This window comes from Leptodactylus fuscus, chromosome 2, assembly GCF_031893055.1.
Source record: "Leptodactylus fuscus isolate aLepFus1 chromosome 2, aLepFus1.hap2, whole genome shotgun sequence".
In the NCBI taxonomy this organism is placed as follows: domain Eukaryota; kingdom Metazoa; phylum Chordata; class Amphibia; order Anura; family Leptodactylidae; genus Leptodactylus; species Leptodactylus fuscus.
In genome coordinates, this window is record NC_134266.1 from 129400139 (window position 1) to 129425622 (window position 25484).

Below are 25484 nucleotides of genomic sequence, written 5' to 3' on the forward strand. Positions count from 1 at the left end.
TGCAGCCTTGTCAAGTCACTGGGAAATGCCAGCACATTACTGCTGCTATTGGGATGAATAAACACCAAACACGACAACTTCTATTATTTTCAGTTAGGGAGAGATCACACTACTGTTATTAAGGTCCGTAGCTGTCTTCCGTCATAGGATGACAGCAACAAACTTTAATGTCAATGGGAACGGACACAGAATCAATCTATGACCATTCTCTGTGATAGCTAAAGTCCGTTGCTGTCATCCTACGACAGAAGATAGCTACGGACTTGAGTAACGGTAGTTTGAACTTGCCCTTAGTAATTTCTTAAAGTGCACATTTACCTTTTGGCAGCTCCTGTCAATAGGATCCACAGGGGTAGGTTTGGGATGAATAACCCTAACATCATCCCTTCCACATTCAAGTGAGGCCCACAGCTCAGAGACAAAAGCTTGGATGAAGCCTGCACAAATGTCAACAAAAATAGTCAGTGACCATTAACACCTCAACTTTGTGCTTTAAAAAAGACCCTGTCTCATGATCTTCATCTCACATGTCTAGAGTTCTACTCATTTTTATATTTCTTCAACAAGGGCTATGATACTGACTATCCTTAGGATAAGGTCCAACACCTGGGACATACACTGATCAGCTGTTTGAAGAGCACTTGCCTTCTTTTTCTCAGGCCAGTGACATCATGTCAATTGGTTCTATGGTCTTACTTAGTCCAATTTCCCTGAACGGTGCTGGAGTGCAACACCAAGCACAGCCGCTATGCAATGTATGGCGCTGTATTGGTTAAGTAGTGAAAAGTCTGTGGTATATTGACAAGAATCATATTCCTCACACTAATTAGAGATGAGCGAACACTAAAATGTTCGAGGTTCGAAATTCGATTCGAACAGCCGCTCAATGTTCGTGTGTTCGAACGGGTTTCGAACCCCATTATAGTCTATGGGGAACAGATACTCGTTAAGGGGGAAACCCAAATCCGTGTCTGGAGGGTCACCAAGTCCACTATGACACCCCAGGAAATGATGCCAACACCTCTGGAATGACACTGGGACAGCAGGGGAAGCATGTCTGGGGGCATCTAACACACCAAAGACCCTCTATTACCCCAACATCACAGCCTAACAACTACACACTTTACACACTCAATACCACCTCTCTGACAGTAGGAAAACACCTTGAAACATGTGTATTTGGCACTTGCAGTGAGGAGAGCTTGTCACCAGCAGTGAATTTGGCCCGTGTAGTAAGTTGAGGTTGGCACCAACATTTGTTTTGAAAATCAGGGTGGATTGAGCCTCTAACCAGCAAAGTTTGGGCAAATTCATGGTGGAGGGAGCCTCTAAAAACCCCAGTTTGGACCAATTCATGGTGGAGGGAGCCTCTAAAAACCCCAGTTTGGACCAATTCATGGTGGAGGGAGCCTCTAAAAACCCCAGTTTGGACCAATTCATGGTGGAGGGAGCCTCTAAAAACCCCAGTTTGGACCAATTCATGATGGAGGGAGCCTCTAAACAGCTCAGTTTGGGCAAATTCATGGTGGAGGGAGCCTCTAAAAACCCCAGTTTGGACCAATTCATGGTGGAGGGAGCCTCTAAAAACCCCAGTTTGGACCAATTCATGGTGGAGGGAGCCTCTAAACAGCCCAGTTTGGACCAATTCATGGTGGAGGGAGCCTCTAAAAACCCCAGTTTGGACCAATTCATGGTGGAGGGAGCCTCTAAACAGCCCAGTTTGGGCAAATTCATGGTGGAGGGAGCCTCTAACCAGCCCAGTTTGGACCAATTCATGGTGGAGGGAGCCTCTAAAAACCCCAGTTTGGACCAATTCATGGTGGAGGGAGCCTCTAAACAGCCCAGTTTGGGCAAATTCATGGTGGAGGGAGCCTCTAACCAGCCCAGTATGGACCAATTCATGGTGGAGGGAGCCTCTAAAAACCCCAGTTTGGACCAATTCATGGTGGAGGGAGCCTCTAAACAGCCCAGTTTGGACCAATTCATGGTGGAGGGAGCCTCTAAAAACCCCAGTTTGGACCAATTCATGGTGGAGGGAGCCTCTAAACAGCCCAGTTTGGGCAAATTCATGGTGGAGGGAGCCTCTAAAAACCCCAGTTTGGACCAATTCATGGTGGAGGGAGCCTCTAACCAGCAGAGTTGGTGGAAATCAGGGTGGAGGGAGCCTCTAACCAGCAGAGTTGGGGGAAATCAGGGTGGAGGGAGCCTAGTATTAGCAGAATTGTGCAACGCTTATGGTGGATGAGTATGAGGATGCGGAGGAATTGGAAAGGTTGAGTACAGACATGGAGTTTCATGTTGGGGTGCTTTACACAGGTGGGCACAAAAATGAAGGCTCTATCCAGTGGTGGTTCATTTTTATCAAAGTGAGCCGGTCGGCACTCTCAGCTGACAGACGGGTGCGCTTGTCAGTGATGATGCCACCGGCTGCACTGAACACCCTCTCAGATAGGACGCTGGCGGCAGGACAGGACAGCACCTCCAAGGCATATAGGGCAAGTTCAAGCCACAGGTCCAACTTCGACACCCAATACGTGTAGGGCGCAGAGGGGTCGGAGAGGACAGGGCTGTGGTCGGAAAGGTATTCCCGCAACATGCGCCTATACTTCTCACGCCTGGTGACACTAGGACCCTCCGTGGCGGCACTTTGGCGAGGGGGTGCCATCAAGGTGTCCCAGACCTTAGACAGTGTGCCCCTCGTTTGTGTGGACCGGTGAGAACTTGGTTGCCTACTGGAGGAACTGCCCTCCCTGCCGCCAACGTCACATGCTGGAAACATCTCCATCATATTCTGCACCAATTGCCTGTGGCAAGCATTGATGCGATTGGCCCTCCCCTCTACCGGAATAAAAGACGAGATGTTGTTTTTATACCGGGGGTCAAGGATAGCAAAGATCCAGTACTGGTTGTCCTCCATGATTTTGACAATACGCTTGTCGGTTGTAAAGCACCCCAACATGAACTCAGCCATGTCTGCCACAGTGTTAGTTGGCATGACTCCTCTGGCCCCACCGGAAAGTTCAATCTCCATTTCCTCCTCATCCTCCATGTCTACCCATCCGCGCTGCAACAATGGGACGATTCGAAGTTGCCCGGAAGCCTCCTGTATCACCATCACATCATCGGACAACTCTTCTTCCTCCTCCTCCTCCTCCATTAAACGCAGTGAAGCGGACAGATGTGTGGACCTACTCTCCAGCTGTGACGGATCGGATGCTATCCCTAACTCCTCTGTGTGATCTGAGTTATCCCTGATGTCAATCAGGGATTCTCTCAGAACACACAAGAGCGGGATTGTAAGGCTCACCATCGCATCCTCAGAGCTCACCCTCCTTGTGGACTCCTCAAAGACCCGTAGGATGTCACAAAGGTCTCTCATCCATGGCCACTCATGGATGTGAAACTGAGGCAGCTGACTTTGTGGCACCCTAGGGTTTTGTAGCTGGTATTCCATCAAAGGTCTCTGCTGCTCAACCACTCTATTCAACATCTGAAACGTTGAGTTCCAGCGTGTGGGGACGTCGCACAAAAGCCGGTGTTGTGGCACATGCAGGCGTTGCTGGAGAGATTTTAAGCTAGCAGCGGCTACTGTCGACTTGCGAAAGTGGGCGCACATGCGCCGCACTTTCACCAGTAGCTCTGGAACATTGGGGTAGCTCTTTAGGAAACATTGCACCACTAGGTTGAAGACGTGGGCCAGGCATGGAACATGTTGGAGTCCGGCAAGCTCCAGAGCTGCTACCAGGTTCCGGCCGTTATCACAAACGACCATGCCTGGGCCCAGGTGCAGCGGCTCAAACCATATTGCCGTCTAATCGAGGAGGGCATCCCTCACCTCGGAGGCAGTGTGCTGTCTGTCCCCCAAGCTGATCAGCTTCAGCACAGCCTGCTGACGTCTACCAACGCCAGTGCTGCAACGTTTCCAACTCGTAGCTGGGGTCAATCTAACAGCGGAGGAGGAGGCGGTGGCGGAGGAGGAGGCGGTGGCGGAGGAGGAGGCGGTAGAGGAGGAGGAGGAGGGGAGTGTTCTTCTCGTGTCCCTGCCAGGAATGTTAGGCGGGGAAACGAGGTACACCGGGCCAGTTTGGGAAGCAGTCCCAGCCTCAACTACATTCACCCAGTGTGCCGTCAGTGAAATGTAGCGTCCCTGTCCGCATGCACTTGTCCACGCGTCGGTGGTCAAGTGGACCTTTGTGCAAAGCGCGGAACTAAGGGCCCGCCTGATGTTGAGTGACACGTGCTGGTGCAAGGCGGGGACGGCACACCGGGAGAAGTAGTGACGGCTAGGGACGGTATAGCGAGGTGCCGCAGTTGCCATCAGGTCCAGGAAGGCGGGAGTTTCAACAAGCCGGAACGCCAACATCTCCTGGGCCAGCAGTTTAGCGATGTTGGCGTTCAAGGCTTGCGCGTGTGGGTGGTTAGTAGTGTATTTCTGCCGCCGCTCCAATGTCTGAGAGATGGTGGGTTGTTGTAAAGAAGCGCCTGATGGTGCCTTTGATGGTGAAGGAGAAGGAGATAAGACAGGAACAGGGGAGGATGAGGGAGAAGTCAACAAAGTGGCGGAGGCAGATGAAGTGGTGTCCTGGCTCGTCCTCTGGAGTGCATCGCCAGCACAGTCAGCAGTGGCAGTGGCAGAGGCAGAGGCAGTGGCAGTGGCGTGAACAGCAGGCGGCCTTTGTCCTGCCGTTGCTGCCTGCCACTGATTCCAGTGCTTGGATTCCAAATGACGGCGCATTGAAGTGGTGGACAGGTTGCTCTTCTCAGAGCCCCTAATCAATTTCGAGAGGCAAATTGTGCAGACAACACTATATCTGTCCTCGGCGCATTCCTTGAAAAAACTCCACACCTTCGAGAAACGTGCCCTCGAGGTGGGAGTTTTTCGGGGCTGGGTACGAACTGGAACATCTTGGGAGATTCCGGGAGTGGCCTGGCTTCGCCTAAGCTGCTGACCTCTGCCTCTAGCTACCCTTTTTGGTGCTGCACCTGCCTCAACATCCACACTACTTTCCCCGCTTGACATCCCCCCTGTCCAGGTCGGGTCAGTGTCCTCATCATCCACCACTTCCTCTTCCAACTCCTGTCTCATCTCCTCCTCCCGCACAATGCGCCGGTCAACTGGATGCCCTGACGGCAACTGCGTCACATCATCGTCGATGAGGGTGGGTTGCTGGTCATCCACCACCAAATCGAACGGAGATGGAGGAGACTCTAGTGTTTGAGCATCTGGACACAGATGCTCCTCTGTTAGGTTCGTGGAATCGTGACGTGGAGAGGCAGGTTGAGGGACAATGAAAGGAGCGGAGAACAGCTCTGGGGAGCAGGGACAGTTGGGGTTATTGTTCTGTGAAGCTTGGGAATTTTGGGAGGAAGGAGGACAAGACTGTTGGGTAATAGGAGGAGAGGAGGCAGAGTCTGACTGGCTGCTGGACAATGTGCTGTAAGCGTTCTCTGACAGCCATTGCAAGACCTGTTCCTGGTTCTCGGGCCTACTAAGGTTTGTACCCTGCAGTTTAGTTAATGTGGCAAGCAACCCTGGCACTGTGGAGTGGCGCAATGCTTGCTGCCCCACAGGAGTAGGCACGGGACGCCCTGTGGCTTCACTGCTACCTTGCTCCCCAGAACCATTCCCCCGACCTCGCCCACGGCCTCGTCCACGTCCCTTTCCGGGAGCCTTGCGCATTTTGAATTCCCAGTTAGAAATTGGCACTATATACCAGTAGCAAAAATTGTGGGTGCACGTAACCCCAATATATTCTTTGAATTCCCAGTCAGACAATGGCACTATATACCAGTAGCAAGAAATGAGGGTATTTATAACCCCAATATATTCTTTGAATTACCAGTCAGAAACTGGCACTATATGGCAGTAGCAAGAAATGAGGGTATTTGTAACCCCAATATATTCTTTGAATTCCCAGTCAGACAATGGCACTATATACCAGTAGCAAGAAATGAGGGTATTTATAACCCCAATATATTCTTTGAATTACCAGTCAGAAACTGGCACTATATGGCAGTAGCAAGAAATGAGGGTATTTGTAACCCCAATATATTCTTTGAATTCCCAGTCAGACAATGGCACTATATACCAGTAGCAAAAATTGTGGGTGCACGTAACCCCAATATATTCTTTGAATTACCAGTCAGAAACTGGCACTATATGGCAGTAGCAAGAAATGAGGGTATTTGTAACCCCAATATATTCTTTGAATTCCCAGTCAGACAATGGCACTATATACCAGTAGCAAGAAATGAGGGTATTTGTAACCCCAATATATTCTTTGAATTCCCAGTCAGACAATGGCACTATATACCAGTAGCAAAAATTGTGGGTGCACATAACCCCAATATATTCTTTGAATTACCAGTCAGAAACTGGCACTATATGGCAGTAGCAAGAAATGAGGGTATTTGTAACCCCAATATATTCTTTGAATTCCCAGTCAGACAATGGCACTATATACCAGTAGCAAGAAATGAGGGTATTTATAACCCCAATATATTCTTTGAATTCCCAGTCAGACAATGGCACTATATACCAGTAGCAAGAAATGAGGGTATTTATAACCCCAATATATTCTTTGAATTACCAGTCAGAAACTGGCACTATATGGCAGTAGCAAGAAATGAGGGTATTTGTAACCCCAATATATTCTTTGAATTCCCAGTCAGACAATGGCACTATATGGCAGTAGCAAGAAATGAGGGTATTTGTAACCCCAATATATTCTTTGAATTCCCAGTCAGACAATGGCACTATATACCAGTAGCAAAAATTGTGGGTGCACGTAACCCCAATATATTCTTTGAATTCCCAGTGAGACAATGGCACTATATACCAGTAGCAAAAATTGTGGGTGCACGTAACCCCAATATATTCTTTGAATTCCCAGTCAGACAATGGCACTATATACCAGTAGCAAAAATAGTGGGTGTATATAGCCCCAATTCTATTGCTAGGGGACTTGCAGGGTATTTCTGAGGTGAAGGTGGGGGGGCACACCGTTGGAACGGGGATTTGGGGTGTATATATGGGGTATACGGGAATACACTGTCAGTGTGTTCCATTCAGGATCCTGGGAAAGCTGGGTTGCGGCGATTGAGCCCGTCAGTGCCACGTTACACTGACAAGCTTCTCCCTGGAATTTAGCTCTTATAAGAACTGTTGGTTGTCTTCTCCTTCCTATCCTAGCCTGTCCCTGCCTACCCAGAATCTAAGCCCTAGCTAACTGGACGGAAACCTCCGTCCCCGGTGAATTGCAAGCTCAGAATGACGCGAAGCTGGGCGGCGCTGTTCTTTTAAATTAGAGGTCACATGTTTTCGGCAGCCAATGGGTTTTGCCTACTTTTTTCAACGTCACCGGTGTCTTAGTTCCTGTCCCACCTACCCTGCGCTGTTATTGGAGCAAAAAAGGCGCCAGGGAAGGTGGGAGGGGAATCGAGTAATGGCGCACTTTACCACGCGGTGTTCGATTCGATTCGAACATGCCGAACAGCCTAATATCCGATCGAACATGAGTTCGATAGAACACTGTTCGCTCATCTCTAACACTAATGGAATTGCGTGTCAGTGGGATCTATATTCCTCTGTTCAGTTGCTGTACTTCTTGTTTGCTGTAGTGTGAATGCTTTCTACCCAGCAAACAAACGGGACGGTGTGGCTGGGTAGCTGTGCTATGAGGGCCGATCAGGAAAGTATCCTATCAGCCACTGCAGACTGCATAGTCATGACCAAGTGAGCGCCATATTGTGCACCACGAGATACACTAATTACAGAATAATAATCATAATATCTCAACCAACTGATTTTTACAAATATTACCTGACTTTTGCAGGGCTACAGCACCTGGCGCTGTTGCCGCTATTTGCGTGACCAAAACCCCATAGCCAAATTTTTCACTTCTGTTAACCTACAAAAAAATTTTTTAATAATATGTGTAAATACTAAGCAGTAGAAATATGAAATATGCACCTGACATTAACACACGATAAACACTTAATTCATATCCAACATCCCAGGTACCTAGTTAGGACTACCTTTTAAGCCTGCTCCATAAGGGTGCTTGTGTGACTAGTTAGTGCAGCTGAGCTATCGCATCCTTATTGCAGCTCTACATCTCATAGGCTGCCATTTATTAATCACAGATCCAAAACCATTAGTAAAAGTGGCCAAACAACTTACATAATTTCCATCCAAGCACTCATTCAAATGACAGCTATTCCTCCCAATCTCATACACATACAGTATGCATGCCACATACATGTTGAGACAAATAAGCACCTCAGTAAACATGGCCCTGAATACCTACTTCTTATTTTCCCACTGTTCACATAACAATACATACAAACATATGCATAGCACAGTGATGAACACTAAGATCTTGTGAATATAGATTGATTTAATTAGGAATATGTTTTTAAGGGGGTTTATGGGTTACTGATCGGCAACTATTAGAGTTATGGTGTTCCTGTATACTTCTGTGCTTTGCATGTCTTACACCTGGCAGTGGACCTGCTCCTAAGCCCTGACAAGACTTATATTTCCTCTGGCCATAATTCACAGGATAGATTGTAATCGTCAATAAAAGTATCAATTTGTGCTTATTTGTGATAATTTCTCACCCATTCGGCTGCATTGATTATTGACTAGTATGAACAAAGAGCATTTCTAGGAGCCCTAGTTGCCGATAATAGACTCAAGTATCAGGCAGGTTAATAGGACTTCACACATTCATCTTTAACAAATGTTTCTGTGAACGCTTGTTCTCTATAACTGGTCCCATTAATAGACATTCTAGAAAGGCCCTTAATTTCAAAAATTGACAACACAGTTGAAAAAAGTCAAGAATTTTGGCAATATTTATCATGTTTCCTAAAAGGTACATTTATAAAATGGTTTTCCTGTAAATCTATGGGCTAGTTCACACGGGAGCAATGAGGCAGATTTTGACAGCAGCTTTCGCCTCAAAATCTGCCTCCATACAATGGTGGTCTATGGAGACTGCTAGCAGAAAAAAGAAGCGACATTACCTTTCTTCAGGCGGACTCCACCTGAGGAAAGCATTAGAAGTGAATGGGAGGTGAAAAACGCCTAGCGTTTTTTTGCAAAAAAACGTGACCAAAAACGCCTAGCATTTTTTTTTTTTTTTTACAGTCCATTCACTTTAGGGGAGGGGAAAACCGCATGGCTTTTTCTGAAGCAGTTTTAACTAAAAACTGCTCCAGAAAACGCTCCAAAAAATGCCTCAAGGGCAAAAAACTGCTTCCTAATTAGAAAGCGGTTTTTTTCGGGACCAAAATAAGCCAGGCGGTTTTTACGTGTGAACTAGCCCTAACATTGTAGTGTCAACTTACCTGCAGTTTTTTTGTAAATCTGCCAAACATATATTGTATGCACTCATTGATAGCTCCAGTTTGTTGGAGAAGGAGAAGTCCTCTTGGAGTAGAAGCAAAATTTAGCAAGCTGTCCAGTAAAGATTCCTCCCAAAGCATTCTGAGACACAAATATGAGCAGAAACAATCACAGTTGAAATGAAAATGAACTCTGGGCAAACAACATATGTTTTTAAATGTTAAAGAACAATAGTCATCACTAGTAGTAGTTCAGTATAGTGGAAGTCACCTTTATCTCTTACATTTCCCATAGAGACATATAGACATGTCATATAGAGAGTTGAAGAAGTCGATCAAGTGTATAGCCCCTTATGTTTGAGAATAACAGCAACAAAACTATAAGTATGGTACTGTATCTCCAAGTCATCTTACTAGTCAAGTGTTTATTATAAGTGTGGCTTTTTAGGAGTGCAGGCAAAAGTGGAGAAATCAAGACTCTTAGCAGTGTGCCATAGACTTTCACAATGGTATGTTTAATGCCATTACATTAGCACATATACTTACGTTCCTTGGACATCCTGACTTCCAGATGAAAGTGACACAGCTCCTGCGACAGGTGTTGGAGTTCTTTCAGAGATTAAAACAGTCTGTAAGCAAATAAGAGTAGTACAGTATTCTGGAATGTTAGAAGTTTGTCAAGATGCAGAACGCTAAGGGGGCGTTCACACTACCGTCATTGTCTGACAGCTAGTGTCCACTGCTAATGTCCGTCCAAAATCTTGCACGGACATTAGCAGCGGACACAAGCTGTGTCCGTGACATTTTTCATTCATTTAAATGGCGATTGGGTGCGTTCTTTTACACTCCGTGCCTGTCCTTAAGTGTCCGTTCGTAAAGATGTCCGACTTTTCAAGCAGACAGAAAAACCTACATAGAAATTCATAACAAGAATTACAATAATAAAAAAATAATAGTAATTATAACTAATATAAATAAATCAAAATCAGACAAGCTGATCCTAGATAACCCGAGATCACTTATAATAATAAAATATCATAAATAACTATATTTAATCAATATTTAATACAGTGACTCAAAAAGTAAACATGTTACAAACCCTAGAGCTGGGCGATAGTGATCTAAATACAAATTTCTAAATCTGAGCTGTGGTTCAAAACAAACAAACTGGGGTTAGGGGGCATTCACACTTGCGCCCCTGTGCGCTCTGTGTCATTCCGCTGGGTTTTCGTCCTCAGCCCCCGGAGAAACTGGACAGGGGACGGCTTCCCAGACATATATGAACAGCTATGGTTGGGGTTAGACTAAATACAGTTCTCTTATTTCAGCTGAAATGTATTATTGCAAAGTAAAGAACTTTCTAAGATACTAAAACCTCCCACCACATTAACTTTCTGTCTATTTATTATTTCTTTGTTTTGTGTGGTAGAAACTGAGGAAATAATTTACACATATAATTCCTGTTAATAACATAACCATGTAATGGGGCAGAGACAAAAACTACTCATTGAAAATTCTTTACCTTTCTCCAATCTCCTGCTATACACGAGTGTAACTGGTAAGGAGCTAACACTTGGAGGCCTTCACAAGTCTGATACATCTGACGACATACAAATAGGAATGATCCTTTTAATACAGGCAGTAGATCTGACTCTGTTAAGATGGTAATATCATCACTGAGAAGTTTCTTGGTAAACTGGGCAATCACGTGAGCACCTGCAGTACTGGAATGATATATGAAAGACTTACAACTGGGCAGTGACATGAGCACATATAATACAATATTGGAGATAGATATGCAAAGTTTACACACCAGACATCATGAAGAGATTAAACTATCTCATGATATGATGAAAAAGATGCTCCATACATTTTTACAGAATGGAAGGTGACTACGTGTATGCATACATATAAAAGTGAAATATAACAATGCACCATATAAAACCAATGTACAATAACAACAACAAACTCTTATATAAAACACCTCCATTAATAAAGAAATAGCTGGTCTGGCCATTCACATCTGTCATAACACTTTTTTTTTAAGAATATAATTCTCTTAAAGGGGTTGTCCCATCACAAGGATCCTATCTATACTGCTTGTTAATGTGAATGTAAGACTTTTCCTAAATACAATGCTTCAGCAAAACTGCTTTGTTTGTCCACTATCTTACTTTATTCATTTCTCTGTTGACACATCCCTCGACTTATCTGGTCATAAGTCAAGTGACGTATCTGCTGCTCTGAGGGGGGAGGGAGGAGGGGCTAAGTGCACGGGAGCGAGCCTGGAGGTGGTGGGGGGGGTAGTTTGTCCTTTGGGGGAAGGGGGCGCCAATACAGTCCCGGCATCCGCTGTAATAGAGAGGCGGATGCCGGGGAGTGTTAGACACCCACATGGGTGCCTGCAACATCGCTACGCTCCTGCCCTGCATGAAGCCAGCAGCGGCAGGAGCGATGCTGCTATTCCGGAGGGGGGGGCGGAGGAGCGGAATAGCAGCATCGCTCCTGCCACTATTTGCTATTCAGATGGTGAGACTGCCGGGTCTCACCATCTATGAGCGCGCACGCAGGGCCAGCGGCATCTCGCTGGCTTTGCATATGTAACCCCGCCCACCAATGACGCAACCAAGCAGGAAAAAAGAAGAATTTACAGCAGCGAAGAGTAGTTAGCCCTGTTTTTTTTTTGTTTTTTTTAATAGACCGCTACCTGCTGAAGTATCCCCAGGAGGTAGTGGCCTATTTAACTACCTCCCTGGGCCTGCTCTTGGCCACCCCTGCTTCCCCTTCTGCTACATGACAGAAGGGGGAAGCAAAAGTGGCTGTGAGCAGGCCCAGGCCGTGAACCCCAACAACTACCGCTATTATTATACTCAAGGGTCTTTTCAGAACACCGGATCCAGGAGAGGTGAGTTAGTAACAGTGTTTATTATGTTTCTTCACCTCACCTGAGTTTTCAGTTATTATACTCCTGGTTCTGAAAAGACCCCAGAATATAATAATAGTTCATAGGTGGGCTACTATGGGGCATAATAGAGTTTGGGTGAGCCAATATGGGGCATAATAGAGGCTGCAGGGGCCACTGTAGGGCATACTAGTGGTTGGGTGGGCCACTGTGGGGCATAATAGCGGCTTCAGGTGACTAATTTTACAGCATACAATACCTGTCTTTGCTAGAATCTGGCTTTTCTCCATAGAGAAGCAAGGAGAGCCCAGCTTCATTAGAGGCAATCCTGGCCAAAATATCAGCAAGAAATGTCAGCGTGCATTCATCACAATTCTGGTGAACCTGAAACATACAAATCATGAAACCAACCTTATACATTTCTCCTAGATCAGACTGAGGTTCCTTGGGAACACGAGCTAAAATTCCCACCAATATCTTATTGATGACGTATGCGGAAGGTAGGGCATCAGTAAAAATTAGTTGGACAACCCCTTTTATATTGGGTGTCCTTTGTTTAGGATCTTCATTGCAAAACAGTTACTAAAAAAATGTCTCCTTGTGGAAGACTTGAATTACATGCACAATGACCACTGTGTAAGGCTTCATTTTCCCTTGTGATGGAACTGCAGGAAAATGTATTCCCAACTGACCGGTTTCCTTACAGGTTACAGTTGATTGTTGGGAGTCTCACCTCTTACAAGTAGGCATTGTCCAAAACAGAGAACCCTAACAAATAACAATGCTAGAATAGTAATAGAGGGGAGCCTCAAATATTCTAGGTATATTCAGTACTGTGCTGAATAACTCTATAAACGTTACATGTGTATACTGAATTTGAGTGATTTCCAGCACTGACCTTTTTTCCTTTCAGCAGCTTTTGTATTGGACACAGCAGGCTCTCTATAACAGCCCCAGTGTATAGACATTCGCTGGCACATTCTTTCCGATCGCAAAGCATTTTAAGAACTTCCATAGCTAGATGTGCTGGAGCATAGCTGCCTGGGAGTACACACATCAATGCATGTTACAATGGTTTTATAACAGAAATGTATCTTGGTAGTGGAATCTCTGCCTGAAATTCCATAAGGAAACATACAAGAACAGTATGCAATTTTACAAACTTTACCTGCATAGGCTCCAAGTGCTCTTTTCTGTCCATTTGGGCAATACAACATAATTCGGGTAAACAGCACGACCAGGTCACACAGGGACACTGACTCTGAAACACCATTTTTGCGAAGTCCGTCACAAGTATGTAAGCAGGAAACATCAAATCCATACTGTCTGACATTTCCTAACAATCATCCTTTATGTAATAAGCTTGAATAAGGGCATATTGGTGGGTAACCACACAGGTTTGATATCACTGCTAACTAGAAATAGAATCTTAATTCGTCATTAAATTTCCCAATATGGTGATAGTTAGAACACTGCTTCACATGCCTGTGAGGCAGCATGGTGTAGGGGGTACAGCATTTGGCAAATCTGCTAAGATCTATAGATTAGTTAGTTCAGGTTGGGGGTTTCTTGCTGAATAGCATACAAGTTTTTATGCAGAAAAGCTGAGTAGTTATCAATTCTTTCTCCGATCCTTGTACTGTTGCTGTTTTAACTTTGTATCAAAAAGTAGAATAACATTCCCTAGTTTTATAAGCTCTTCCCAAATTTACAGACTATAGGTAACGCTGAGATGAACAGTAGAAAGAATCTGCATTGGTTGCCATTTTGTGTTACAGATGGGGCATGGTAATATGACATGGCCCAGAGCCTGTTTAACTTGGCTGACATCATATGTCTACAACAAGCAAAACAAGAATCAGATAAAGTGTTCTCCTTCATCTCTGCATCCTAGCCAGTTTGCCTAAAATCCAACAAGTAATGCCTAAGGTTGTGCTCTGTAAACACAACCCACCATGGGGAGCATAATAAAAGTGCACCCACTCCATTTCCCTGAGTATAACAATGGTCCCGTCTTTTCCTTTTTCTTCATGCCTTCCTATCATTTCGGGATCAGGAATTCAAAGTACAGCGCTCTGCCATCTCCGATAGTCCCACTGAAGTGAATCTAAACACTTGTTTGTCTCATTCTCCAGGGACACACCTACATTTAGCCTGGCTGCATTCATAATGTGGGTAAACCCCCCCTTAGGTTCAGAAAGGTTCTCACCGATCAGACCCTCCCCTTCCCAATCAGCTATGAACCCTCTGACCTTTGGATAAAGTATAAACATGCTTTGTGGCATAACACCTTTAAGTAGCTAAAGCCCTATTTATACTTTCTTTTGAATCGTAATGTGACGCTTGGTTACCTTTGCGGTTTTTAAGTTTTATGGGGAACAGTTTTCTGCCGTGTCTATAGATGAGTAGCCTTCCAAGGACATTGAGTGAATGAACAAAGTACAAGTACTGCAGCTCTTTCCTTGAGTAGAAAGTCTTCTGTTTAATGCCTGGAAGCAAAGACAAAAAATGGCTGAGTAAAAAGGACATTATTTTTTTTACATTTATTCTGGTCTTATATTTGTATGGAGTTTTGTGGATTCTACCACACCTTATAATGTCTGGTCTTTATAAATGCTACACTATGAGCATGAATATGGAATAAAGAACACAAAATTTCTTATTCTACTGCTTTCTTTATCAAAATAAATCTGTTGTCCGTTAGTATCCATTTACACCAAATCTGTCACATGTCTGGGGGGTTTTTGTGGGCATAATAACGCGGGGTGCAGGACTTTTGTGTCTGTTCAAAATAATGAGCTTATGACAGACAGCAAGAGACTCTTATTTATTTTTTTATTTTTTTGGCCAGTACGCAAATATAGGCCGGAAACAAACTGTAAAACCGACAAAACAAGAACAAAGAGTCTTTTATTTTTTTTTACATTACTGTCTATGGCGAACGGACATTATAATGTCCGTTTTTTGCTGCGCATGCTCAGAAATCAGAAACGGAAAAAAAATCCCCCAAAAAAGTTTTTTTTTTTTTTTTTTTTTTTTTTAACTGATCCATTATATGGATTAGTTTAAAAAAAAATGAGCACATTAACATTACTCAAGGTTCACACTAGCGCTTGGGATTCTGTTCTTCGCATCTTGTTTGGGATCCGCTTAAGCAAGAAAAATCCTTCTTGCATTTTTCAAGTGGATTCAGGGACAGAATCCCCAATTTAGAATGAGAGCTGGTGTGAATTCAGCCTTAGTTTTCATTAATGTCTGTTATGAACAGACATCCAATTGTAGTGTGAACACTCCCTAAGAATGTTGTATTTTGCCTTTTACATCTATTCAATTAAGAGAACAACGTAGAAAAAACCCTAATACATATAACACACATACAGGTCATTATTATACTCACCAGGGTACGGCTGGGTGGATGTTCCTTTAGTGTTTTCGTCAGCTCCTGACTGTGAAGACTCATAATAACTGAAGCACTGCTCTATAGCTGCAATTGTCTGGAATACACATCACATCTTTAGTTAGACTTGTATCAACGACACATTCATATTCCTACATTTTTACTGAAAGAAAGTCAAATACAACTACAAATGTTCTATAGTCTGCACACAGCAGCCTGTAGTTCGGTAGCTGAACATGAACCCCACAACTCTGTGGAGGTGGGGAGAAGAATCAACTAGATTTTAGAGTGTTACAAACGGTTACAAAAGTACTCACCAATGATTTATATTTCTTTTCCAGAAGACGCAACACCACAGTCCTGCTATAATAAGTGTGCTGGGGGGGGGTAAACAAAAGAGAGCACAGAAAAAAATATTTTCTATGGTAATTCTGCTGAAAATAGGTATATGAAAATATCTAGTTGCTGCAGATTTTTTTTAATGTAGATTGTGATCCCCATATAGGGATCACAATGTACATTTTTTTTTATCAGTATGTCTTTTTTTGTAGAATGGGAGGAAATCCACGTAAACACGGGGAGAACATACAAACTCCTTGCAGATGTTGTTCCTGTCGGGATTCAAACCCAGGACTCCAGTACTGCAAGGCTACAGTGCTAACCACTGAGCCACCATGTTGCCCCTGTAGTTGCTGCAGATTTGAGATAGGGAGACTTATATAATTAGGCACATAGGCTTATAAGTACCGTTTTCCCCCCAAAAAAAGGTCACCCCCCGAAAGTATGGCATGTTTTGTTTTTTTTGTTGAATTGCCTAATATAAGGCACCCCGGAAAATAAGGCATCCCCAAAAATCATTGCAGCTGGCAGAACACTGTGCACGATGTTCCCTGTGCACAGGTATGCCGGCTGCTGCCTCTGCCGTTGTATCCACTGTTCTGGCTGCTGTAGGATGAGCTGAGAGATGCCCGCTGTGCATATGTTGCGGGGTGTTCAATCTCCCAGTTCATCCAAAAGGATGCCGGCATACAGCAGAGGCAGCAGCCTGCTTTACTGTGCACACGAAACACAGCATCCAGCGGGCTGCAATGCCCACGAAGTGAGGCTCTCCGGCACATCCTCCAGAAGCCTCAATTAGCCCCGCCCACCACTTCCGCTACGAACAGCAGCACCAGCGCTGCTACGAAGATGGGGAAGGTAAGTAGGATACCTCCCCCTTCCTCCCCTACACTACCTACAATTGGCAGTCATGCTGGCGCTCCTCTAAGGAAGTGCCGGCATGACTGCCGGCAGTCGCTCCATAATAAGATGTCCCCCGAAAATAAGACAGGTCCTATATTTAGGAAGATAATTTAATATAAGACACTGTCTTATTTTCGGGGAAACACAGTATGAGCGGTTATGCTCTGGCTGACCTAATCACACTCTCTCTGAGTATTGCAGTAAGGAGTGCAACATCTCCTGCACAATTTCAGTAGTGTATATGGTGCCAGGGAGAATTAAGAACGGAGTTTAAGAGCGGAGACTATTGATGTTTCTTTGTGACATTCAGCTGTTCTTCCAGTCCAGGGCTAAAATCTTCTGGTGATGTCCAGAGTAATCATTTTGACTGTCAGCAGCAAGCAAGCTATATTTCAGGGCCTCACTATTAACAGTATCTTGCGAGCAAAGGTACCTTCCTGTTATCTTGGGACCTGCCACTCCCCAGTTGCCCTTGGGTTTGTATTTTTTGTTGCTGTCACCATATAGTTGAAGTTGTAAGCCATTAAGGATACTATTATACAAGTAAAATTACCTGTCTCACATCTGCTCTGAAGAATTACTAACAAAAAATCATATCACTTGTTCTTTCGCTAAATGTGTCAGCTCATACATTACTGAATACAGATGTGCCCGCTTTATGTAATATACTGCTATACATTACCATCCATTTCTTGAACCACACAGCCTTAGTGTCGATCGTCGACAAGTAGAAAACTGGATCGAGGAGCATCTGCGAGGTTGATTCCTGGGTTACTGATAACAGAGACAATGTGCTCTCTATAATTTCTTCCATGTACCTAATTATGGGGAAAAATTTAACTTAGTGTTTGGACACTGTAAGACATTATTATATTATACCCCCACTTTGGAAAAATGTGCTATGTCTCAGCTCTTTAGAAGGGCATATTAATGCCAGGTAAACAATGCACTTACTAAGTGCATTATTCACATTATTTAGCTTCCAAATTGTAACCAGGTTGGTCATGTCTTCTGCAGAACCTGCCAATTCAGGGACTTGACAGCCAGAAGTTCCTGGTTTCTATGTAAATCTATGAAATTGTAAGATCCAGGCTCTTATAAAGTAACATAGAAAAAGTGACTTCTGACTGGTGTCTGAATCAGCAGGTTGGTCTACCAAACACATGATCAGCTGGGTCACCATTCTGGGGCGTTCACTTTATACTAATATGCTCTGTACTAGAAGACTAAGACATAATATATTATGCCAGAGAGGTGGTTTAAGCAGGAAATGTAGGGAAGTCATTTTCAAATATCTGACATTGTTTCCTTAGAATCCTTAGAAACATTCAGTATAGTAACCATGGAGAACATCACACAACTTCTAACAAGGACCATCTAAACTGTGAACAAACAGCTGAGATTTACCTGGGAAGGTTATGTTCACACCATGCAGCTTCGGTATTTAATTTTTAAGTCATTACGGCAATTGGATGCAAGGAGTACAGCACCTAATTTTATAATGTTCCTATATTTAGAATCTACTACTAGCTTTAGTCTGTAAATAAAGCTGAATATGCTTCTGTAAGGCTCTGTTTTCATCATCCTATAGACTTCTATTAGACATGTATATCAGGAGTATTTCTATATGTACTGTATACCTCTGACAGAAGTCTCAAACATATGGCACCATATAGGAATATGGTTGCATATGATAAATTACCCTTACACTCATGTTTTTTGTGGGTTGCCTCTCTGGATTGCCTTAGTGAACTGCACTTATCTATATAAGCAAAAAAATATATATAAACCTATGTATCCTCACACAGTATTCAGCTGAATAGGCTAGGAGAGTTGTATCGTATTTTGCGAACATATGTCTCAAATGTTATGTGAACACAGTCCATTAATAATAAATAAAGCAAAAAACAAAAACATGGCATTGTATACATTTCTCCTTCATAATGCCCGGTTATTATTTACTGCATAATAAGGATGGAAGCTTTATGACGTTTACTTCTCAGGATGTCTGATCCAAAAGGATGGAACTTCCTTCTGGTAATCATTCAAAAGACGAATCTATAAAAAGAGATTACAGATACAAATTTACTAAAAAACACAAATACAAATGACTAACACAAGAAGAATATCAAATAACTTTACCTTTTTCAGTGTTCGGACAACTTCAGGGTTATTGATGTCAATGCCAGTTAATGATATTGGTTTATGGTTTAAAATAAATGATGATTCTAAATGTTTGGCTACAAGAAAAAAGTAAATGTATTTTTTAAAATGACAGTACAAATGAGAAAATGACAAGAAAATAAATTAAAAAAAATAATCTAAAAATATATATATATATATATATATATATATTTATTTATTTATATAATAAAATCCAGACGTATCAAAGGTATTACATCAGCAACTGAGGCACACATTAAGCTAAAATTTCCATTTTTAAAGCATTTTAGCTTTACTATGTACAATGGGACAGAAGAACAGTGATTTCATTATCATTAGAATGTGTGGAATCAACTGATAGATGATATAAACTTTAGAACACCTTAAACCAGTGGTTCTTAACCTTGTTTGAGGTACCGAACCCACCAGTTTCATATGCACATTCACCGAACCCTTCTTTAGTGATAAATCAAATATGATTTTTGTCCAAATTCAAGACATAGGTATATGTTTTTTTACTGGTACACAAAATAAACCGTGCATAGGGCCTAGGGTTCGATCGAACCCTTGTTAAGAACCACTGCCTTAAAAGGGAATCTGTCATTGGCTGTAGTGATTTTTAACTAAGCATATATTTGCATAGCCTTTACAAAGGCTATGCTAGAAATACCTTTTATTTATTAATCCTCTCAGCTGTTTTTGAATTAGCCCGCTTTTATTGATATGCTAATTACCAACCAAGGAGCTCCGGAAGTCTCTGTGATGCTCTTTGAGCACTGCTTGTGTGATATGTGTACATGGGCTAATTCAAAAACCGTTGGGAGGATTAATGAATAAAAGATATGCCTTGAATAGCCTTTGTAAAGGCTATGCAAATACACTCACCGGCCACTTTATTAGGTACACCATGCTAGTAACGGGTTGGACCCCCTTTTGCCTTCAGAACTGCCTCAATTCTTCGTGGCATAGATTCAACAAGGTGCTGGAAGCATTCCTCAGAGATTTTGGTCCATATTGACATGATGGCATCACACAGTTGCCGCAGATTTGTCGGCTGCACATCCATGATGCGAATCTCCCGTTCCACCACATCCCAAAGATGCTCTATTGGATTGAGATCTGGTGACTGTGGAGGCCATTGGAGTACAGTGAACTCATTGTCATGTTCAAGAAACCAGTCTGAGATGATTCCAGCTTTATGACATGGCGCATTATCCTGCTGAATTTAGCACACTGTCAGTTTTCTAACGGTATATAAAACCGCGTTTGGGGAAATGAAAGGTCCTCTTTAAATGAGGACACTCCAAAAACTGTTAAGCACTACAGTTCTTGGAGCATTCATCTCTGATACAAGTCGGGCACAACATATTACGCACTAAAATGACGTATTCCTGTAAAAATTGTAATTTTCACCTTTCACAATCAGCTGCATATTCAATTATGGATAATAAATTATGGTGGATGGTGAAGTGAATATGTAAGCTGAGCGAAGTACATTGGGAACACCAAATTTCACCACCAAGACTTTTTGATCACTTTTTATAGTATATTTTGTAAGGTGATATGGCAGAAAATCATTACTTCTGGAGGGTTTTTTCCATTTTTTTTCCCAACATTCACCGCATTAAATATTGTTTCAGTTTCATTGTATAGTTTGTTACAGACGTGGCGATATCAAATATTTATTGTTTTTATTAATTTTAGGTTTTTTTTAAATAATTCATTTTCTATAGAAAAGGGAATTTTTGGGGCTTTATAACTAAATTTTTTTCATACACTTTATTTTACATTTTTTCACTTTTTAAATTTTTTTTCATATGTCCCTTTAGGACACTTGAACCAACTAGAATTTGATCGCTGATTCAATACTATACAGTATATGCTTAGTTAAAAATTGCTATAGCCAATGATAGACTCCCTTTAAGGTAGGATAGATATTCTGAACAATCTCACAAGGCTCAGTATGCAAATCCCCTGCCATAACTTTATTTATTTCCCATGATTTTTCTTTTTTACCAGAGAATCCTCTAGTGGGCCCCAAAGATCCAGAAGACAACAACCCCATTTAGAAATGACTTGAAGAGGCTGTCCAAGATAACATTTTTTTGTTATATTTTAGGCTGGAGGCGGTGAAAGAAAATGTAACACCCACCCCACACATACTAAACTGTCCCAGATGTCTCCCAGTGCAGTCCAGTACTGCTGCTCTGATGTTTTCTTGCGGCGGAAATCCTTGCCAGCTGTAACATCCCAGGTCCCTTCAGCAGCCTCCGTGGCATTAGGAAAGGACCCTGGAATATCACAGGTAGTGACTTCCCATGTCCGTCACTGAAGTCGCTGATTGACCTCAGCAGTCAAGTGTGGCGGGGACTTCCGACGGAAAAAAAACATCAGAGTAGCAGGATCGGACCACTCTAGGAGCATGGTTTTATTTTTGAGGGGTTTTTTCCCCTGCCCTAATTTAAAAAAAGAGAAATCAAAAATCCTGGTCATCCCCTTTAATTCACAAACAGTAACTTATCATCCCTTATTAATGATATGTCTTGTGTGTGCAATTATAGCAACAATTATATCAGTGCAAGGAAAAAGACCTACACATGTTCTGCATAGTTCTAGGGTGAGCCTCAGAACCCCTGTCTATAGTGGGCCCAAGAAGTCCCTGCCGACACTGGCTGGAGGTAACCATACAGTATCTTTCACTTATAGGAAATAGAAAAGCTGGATCACTGAGGGATTCTTTTTGGGAAACTGTTTTCCTTCTTGAATAAACCTGGAATAAAGTGTAAGCATGTTTCTTACTGTATAGCTATCCTACTTAATATTATACATATGAAAGTTTGTGTGTTTGGATGTTTGTGTGTTTGTTCCTCAATCACACAAAAACGGCTGAACGGATTTGGATAAAATTCGGCACATAGATAGATTGTAACCTCGGTTAAAACATAGGCTACTTTTTATCTCGGTAAATGACATGGCTTCACGACAGTTATGAATTAATGTTCACATACTATATTACACTGCTCTTATCTCAGCTTCTGAGAAAGACAGCGCTGTTATCTCTCTGTGTAAACACACAGCTAACCCTCTGTGGTTTGTGTTCATCATGGGCACAGTACGAGGAATGAGTTCAGCGGCAGGCCAGCTTGACAGCTGCCGAAACGCTGGAGCAGGTGGATCATCAACGCCAACAACACGATCAATATATGACGTTCCAGCGAGGTGCTGAGATGCCGGAACAATCACAGGCACAGTGAAAGAAACAAGTTCAGCGGCACGCCAGCTTGAGAGCTGCCAAAACGCCAGAGCATGTGGATCATCAGAACCAACAACACGCTCATTATATGGCGTCTCAGCGAGCTGCTGAGATACCGGAACAATCACGAGCACAGTGTGAGGTACAAGGTCCGCAGCAGGACAGCTTGAGAGCTGCCAAAATGCCGGAGCAGGCAAACCATCGACAGCAGCAATTTGCTGAATATAGGCAGATCACTGACGTCAACAACCCGCAGACGAAGTCGCGGGCAGAAGCTAGTGATGCACTACTAACCTGCATACAAAAAGACAAAACACATACCTAAGCTTGTGTAGACTTCTCGAGCCATATTCAGTGGAGATGAAGAAAATGTTTTAGAATAAAAGCGTAATATTCTATCCTGGAAAAAAAAAATCAGGGAAAAAATTTTTCATGTTTTGTTCCTTGAATTAAGTCATAACAGAGTTAGAGACTATTCAACTGTGTTGTACCTGTGATCCGTCTATTTTTTCATGGATCAGACTATCGAGTTTTTAAGGACATGAACATTTTTATGGACCTGAACAACAGAGCAGATTCTCGGCTCTGTCATATAAATATAACCTTACTTTAAACTGACAAATGATCAACCTCAAAGGTAACATGCTCAAATTTCTTTCTTCTGATATGTTATGCCTTAGAGACATGTCAGAAGATGGCATCAGTGGGGATACAGGTGCTTGAGCCTCGACCAATTATTAGAACACATTACATTGCTACACTGCTTTGGAAACCAGACACTGAAGTCAATGAAAAGCCTGAAAGCTCCAATATATTAAAACCTATGAGCCAAGGGGACAAAGCCCTTCAAAAAAATGCCCCCTTGTTTTAGTGATTTACACCAATGTAATCTGGCGACATACCTCTACTAAAAGTGTACATTCTTTTTAATAGGTTTTAATCATCCTTACTGTAAACGTGGAGTCCGGGTCTGCTAGAGCCAAGGTGAGATTTTTATGAAGAACACTCCAACACTCACAATTGAGAACGTCTGATGGAGGGGCAGAACACAATGTTTGCATGGCCTCTTTCCGCACCTTTAGAGAGAGAGAGAATTTGAACAACTGAAACATCATCACATCCAGAGTGTTTACATACTTCCCCAGGCCCATAGCTCAGTCTTGTTCCAAGCCTGGATTACTTTATCAGAACCAGCACCCAGGACCTGAGCTGATCTGCCTGGAGTGGTCTGTTAAGCTACACTAAAGTAGATCTGCCACCACAACAACGTTTCAGCTGATTTTGCTGCCCCATCTTAGAGCAGGGTAGGAGACAGTACAATAGAAAAAAAAAAAGATTGGGGCAACATGGTGGCTCAGTGGTTAACACTGCAGCCTTGCAGCACTAGAGTCTTGGGTTCAAATCCTGCCAAGGAAAAAACATCTGCAAGAAGTTTGTATGTTCTCCCCGTGCTTGCGTGGATTCCCTCCCATACTCCAAAGGCATACTGATAGGGACACTTGGTACATATTATTAAATACACCACATTAGGTGTTCTGTAGGTGAAGGTACCTGGGATCTTGTAGTCATTCACCTGCAGAACATCTAATGTGGTGTATTTAATAATATGTAACAAGTGTCCCACTGGGGGTCTGTATGTAGGAGAGACAGAACAGGCACTCCTTTTGCAATCAAGATCATATCATCATCAAAGGCATGAAAATTTTGGTTTTAAGGGGAAAGTTCAAATCCAAAAACGACAGAAAAGTGCATGAATACAAGAGAATGACTTTGTTTGACACACTCCAGGGGGGCTTGAATCTGTCACATGGGTTTATGTCCTTCTACAGGAACAAGCCATCACATCACTAATCAAAGCAGCCATAAAAGGCAACTCATTGAACTGATAAGGACCTTGTGACCTGATGAATTGTTTACTTGTATGTACCAATTACCATCCACCCTCCCACCTAACATTCTATTCCTATGTGTATCTTTTTGCATAAATATACATCCTTCAGAAATAGTTCTTAAATTATGCCTGAGGAAGAGGCCTAAGCAGCCTCGAAAGCCTGCAACCTGTCATCATTTTAGTTAGCCATTAAAAAAAGGACTCTCATTTTTTATATTTCATATCCACTGGCTAACACGATACAAAGATATATTTCCTTATTGTTTGATTCAGGTCAGCCTAACCTATATAACAGATGGCTCAGGTGATATCCTGGCTACTGGTGATCAACTCCCTTGAAATATAAAATACAAAACACTGAAAATTATATTACTTTGCAATACAACATATAAAAAGCTTCTGAACAGGCAATCAGATCAGTTAGGTCTAAAATGTAAAAATCCAAAGATATTGAGAACAGACATGGAGATGATAAATAGAAGTAATCAAGACCATGAGGAAGATGTCAAACCCTATACTAGATATAATATACATATTACTGCACCTCTCAAGCACAATGGACTGGTGTCCCAAATATACAGAATACATACATACACACATATCCAGAGAGAAAGCCTTTATTGATAGAACAGCAAGTATATCTAATAGTATACATAGAAACAAAACCTCAAAAAATAAAATTGCTTTTTTTACCCATTCCTCTTCCATAAAACTGTAATTATTAAGTAACATATACACCAAAATAGCCTCAAACACGCTGTTTCCTGAAGTCCTTATGGCACAGTGTTTTAGGAAATAACTGTTAGGCTTCTGGGAATATATACTGTAAGCTGTAAACTGTGCTATTCAAGTAGATATTTAGTATAAATAAAACATAGCTATTTTTCACAATTTCACAATGACAGGAAATATTCCCCCTAATAAGGTTCATGTCTAACAAGTACCTCCTCAGGTTGGCTTGGATCCAGTTGCTCAGCTATTAGTTGTAACTGTTCCTGATTCATAAATGTATAACTCTGAAAAATATAATACATAAATAAATACATATGAATAATATCCTACTAATATTATAAATGTGAAAGTTTGTGCGTTTGGATGTTTGTGTGTTTGGATGTTTGTTCAATCACGCAAAAATGGCTGAACGGATTTGCATGAAATTTGCAACATACATAGATAGGAACCCAGATTAAAACATAGGCTACTTTTTATCCCGGTGAATGACATCCCTACACAATGGCAGTGAAGGAATTTAGGTTCGCACAACACTAAAGGACCTATGAATACA

General features: G+C 42.5%; 1 protein-coding gene across 1 annotated transcript in view; it reads right to left on the reverse strand.

Moving 5' to 3' along the window:
• TBC1D32 (TBC1 domain family member 32) overlaps positions 1-25484 on the reverse strand; it is a 52194-nt gene that overhangs the window by 17716 nt on the left and 8994 nt on the right. The window contains exons 5-21 of the mRNA XM_075264593.1: positions 25144-25215; positions 23259-23384; positions 22630-22708; positions 19035-19132; positions 18889-18950; positions 17575-17710; positions 15968-16027; positions 15651-15747; positions 14605-14742; positions 13422-13514; positions 13152-13294; positions 12513-12637; positions 10874-11075; positions 9898-9980; positions 9355-9493; positions 7823-7910; positions 319-437 (exon numbers count right to left, since the gene is read on the reverse strand). Coding sequence (XP_075120694.1) covers positions 319-437; positions 7823-7910; positions 9355-9493; positions 9898-9980; positions 10874-11075; positions 12513-12637; positions 13152-13294; positions 13422-13514; positions 14605-14742; positions 15651-15747; positions 15968-16027; positions 17575-17710; positions 18889-18950; positions 19035-19132; positions 22630-22708; positions 23259-23384; positions 25144-25215 — 1860 coding nt within the window. The remainder of the gene's footprint in view (positions 1-318; positions 438-7822; positions 7911-9354; positions 9494-9897; positions 9981-10873; positions 11076-12512; positions 12638-13151; positions 13295-13421; positions 13515-14604; positions 14743-15650; positions 15748-15967; positions 16028-17574; positions 17711-18888; positions 18951-19034; positions 19133-22629; positions 22709-23258; positions 23385-25143; positions 25216-25484) is intronic.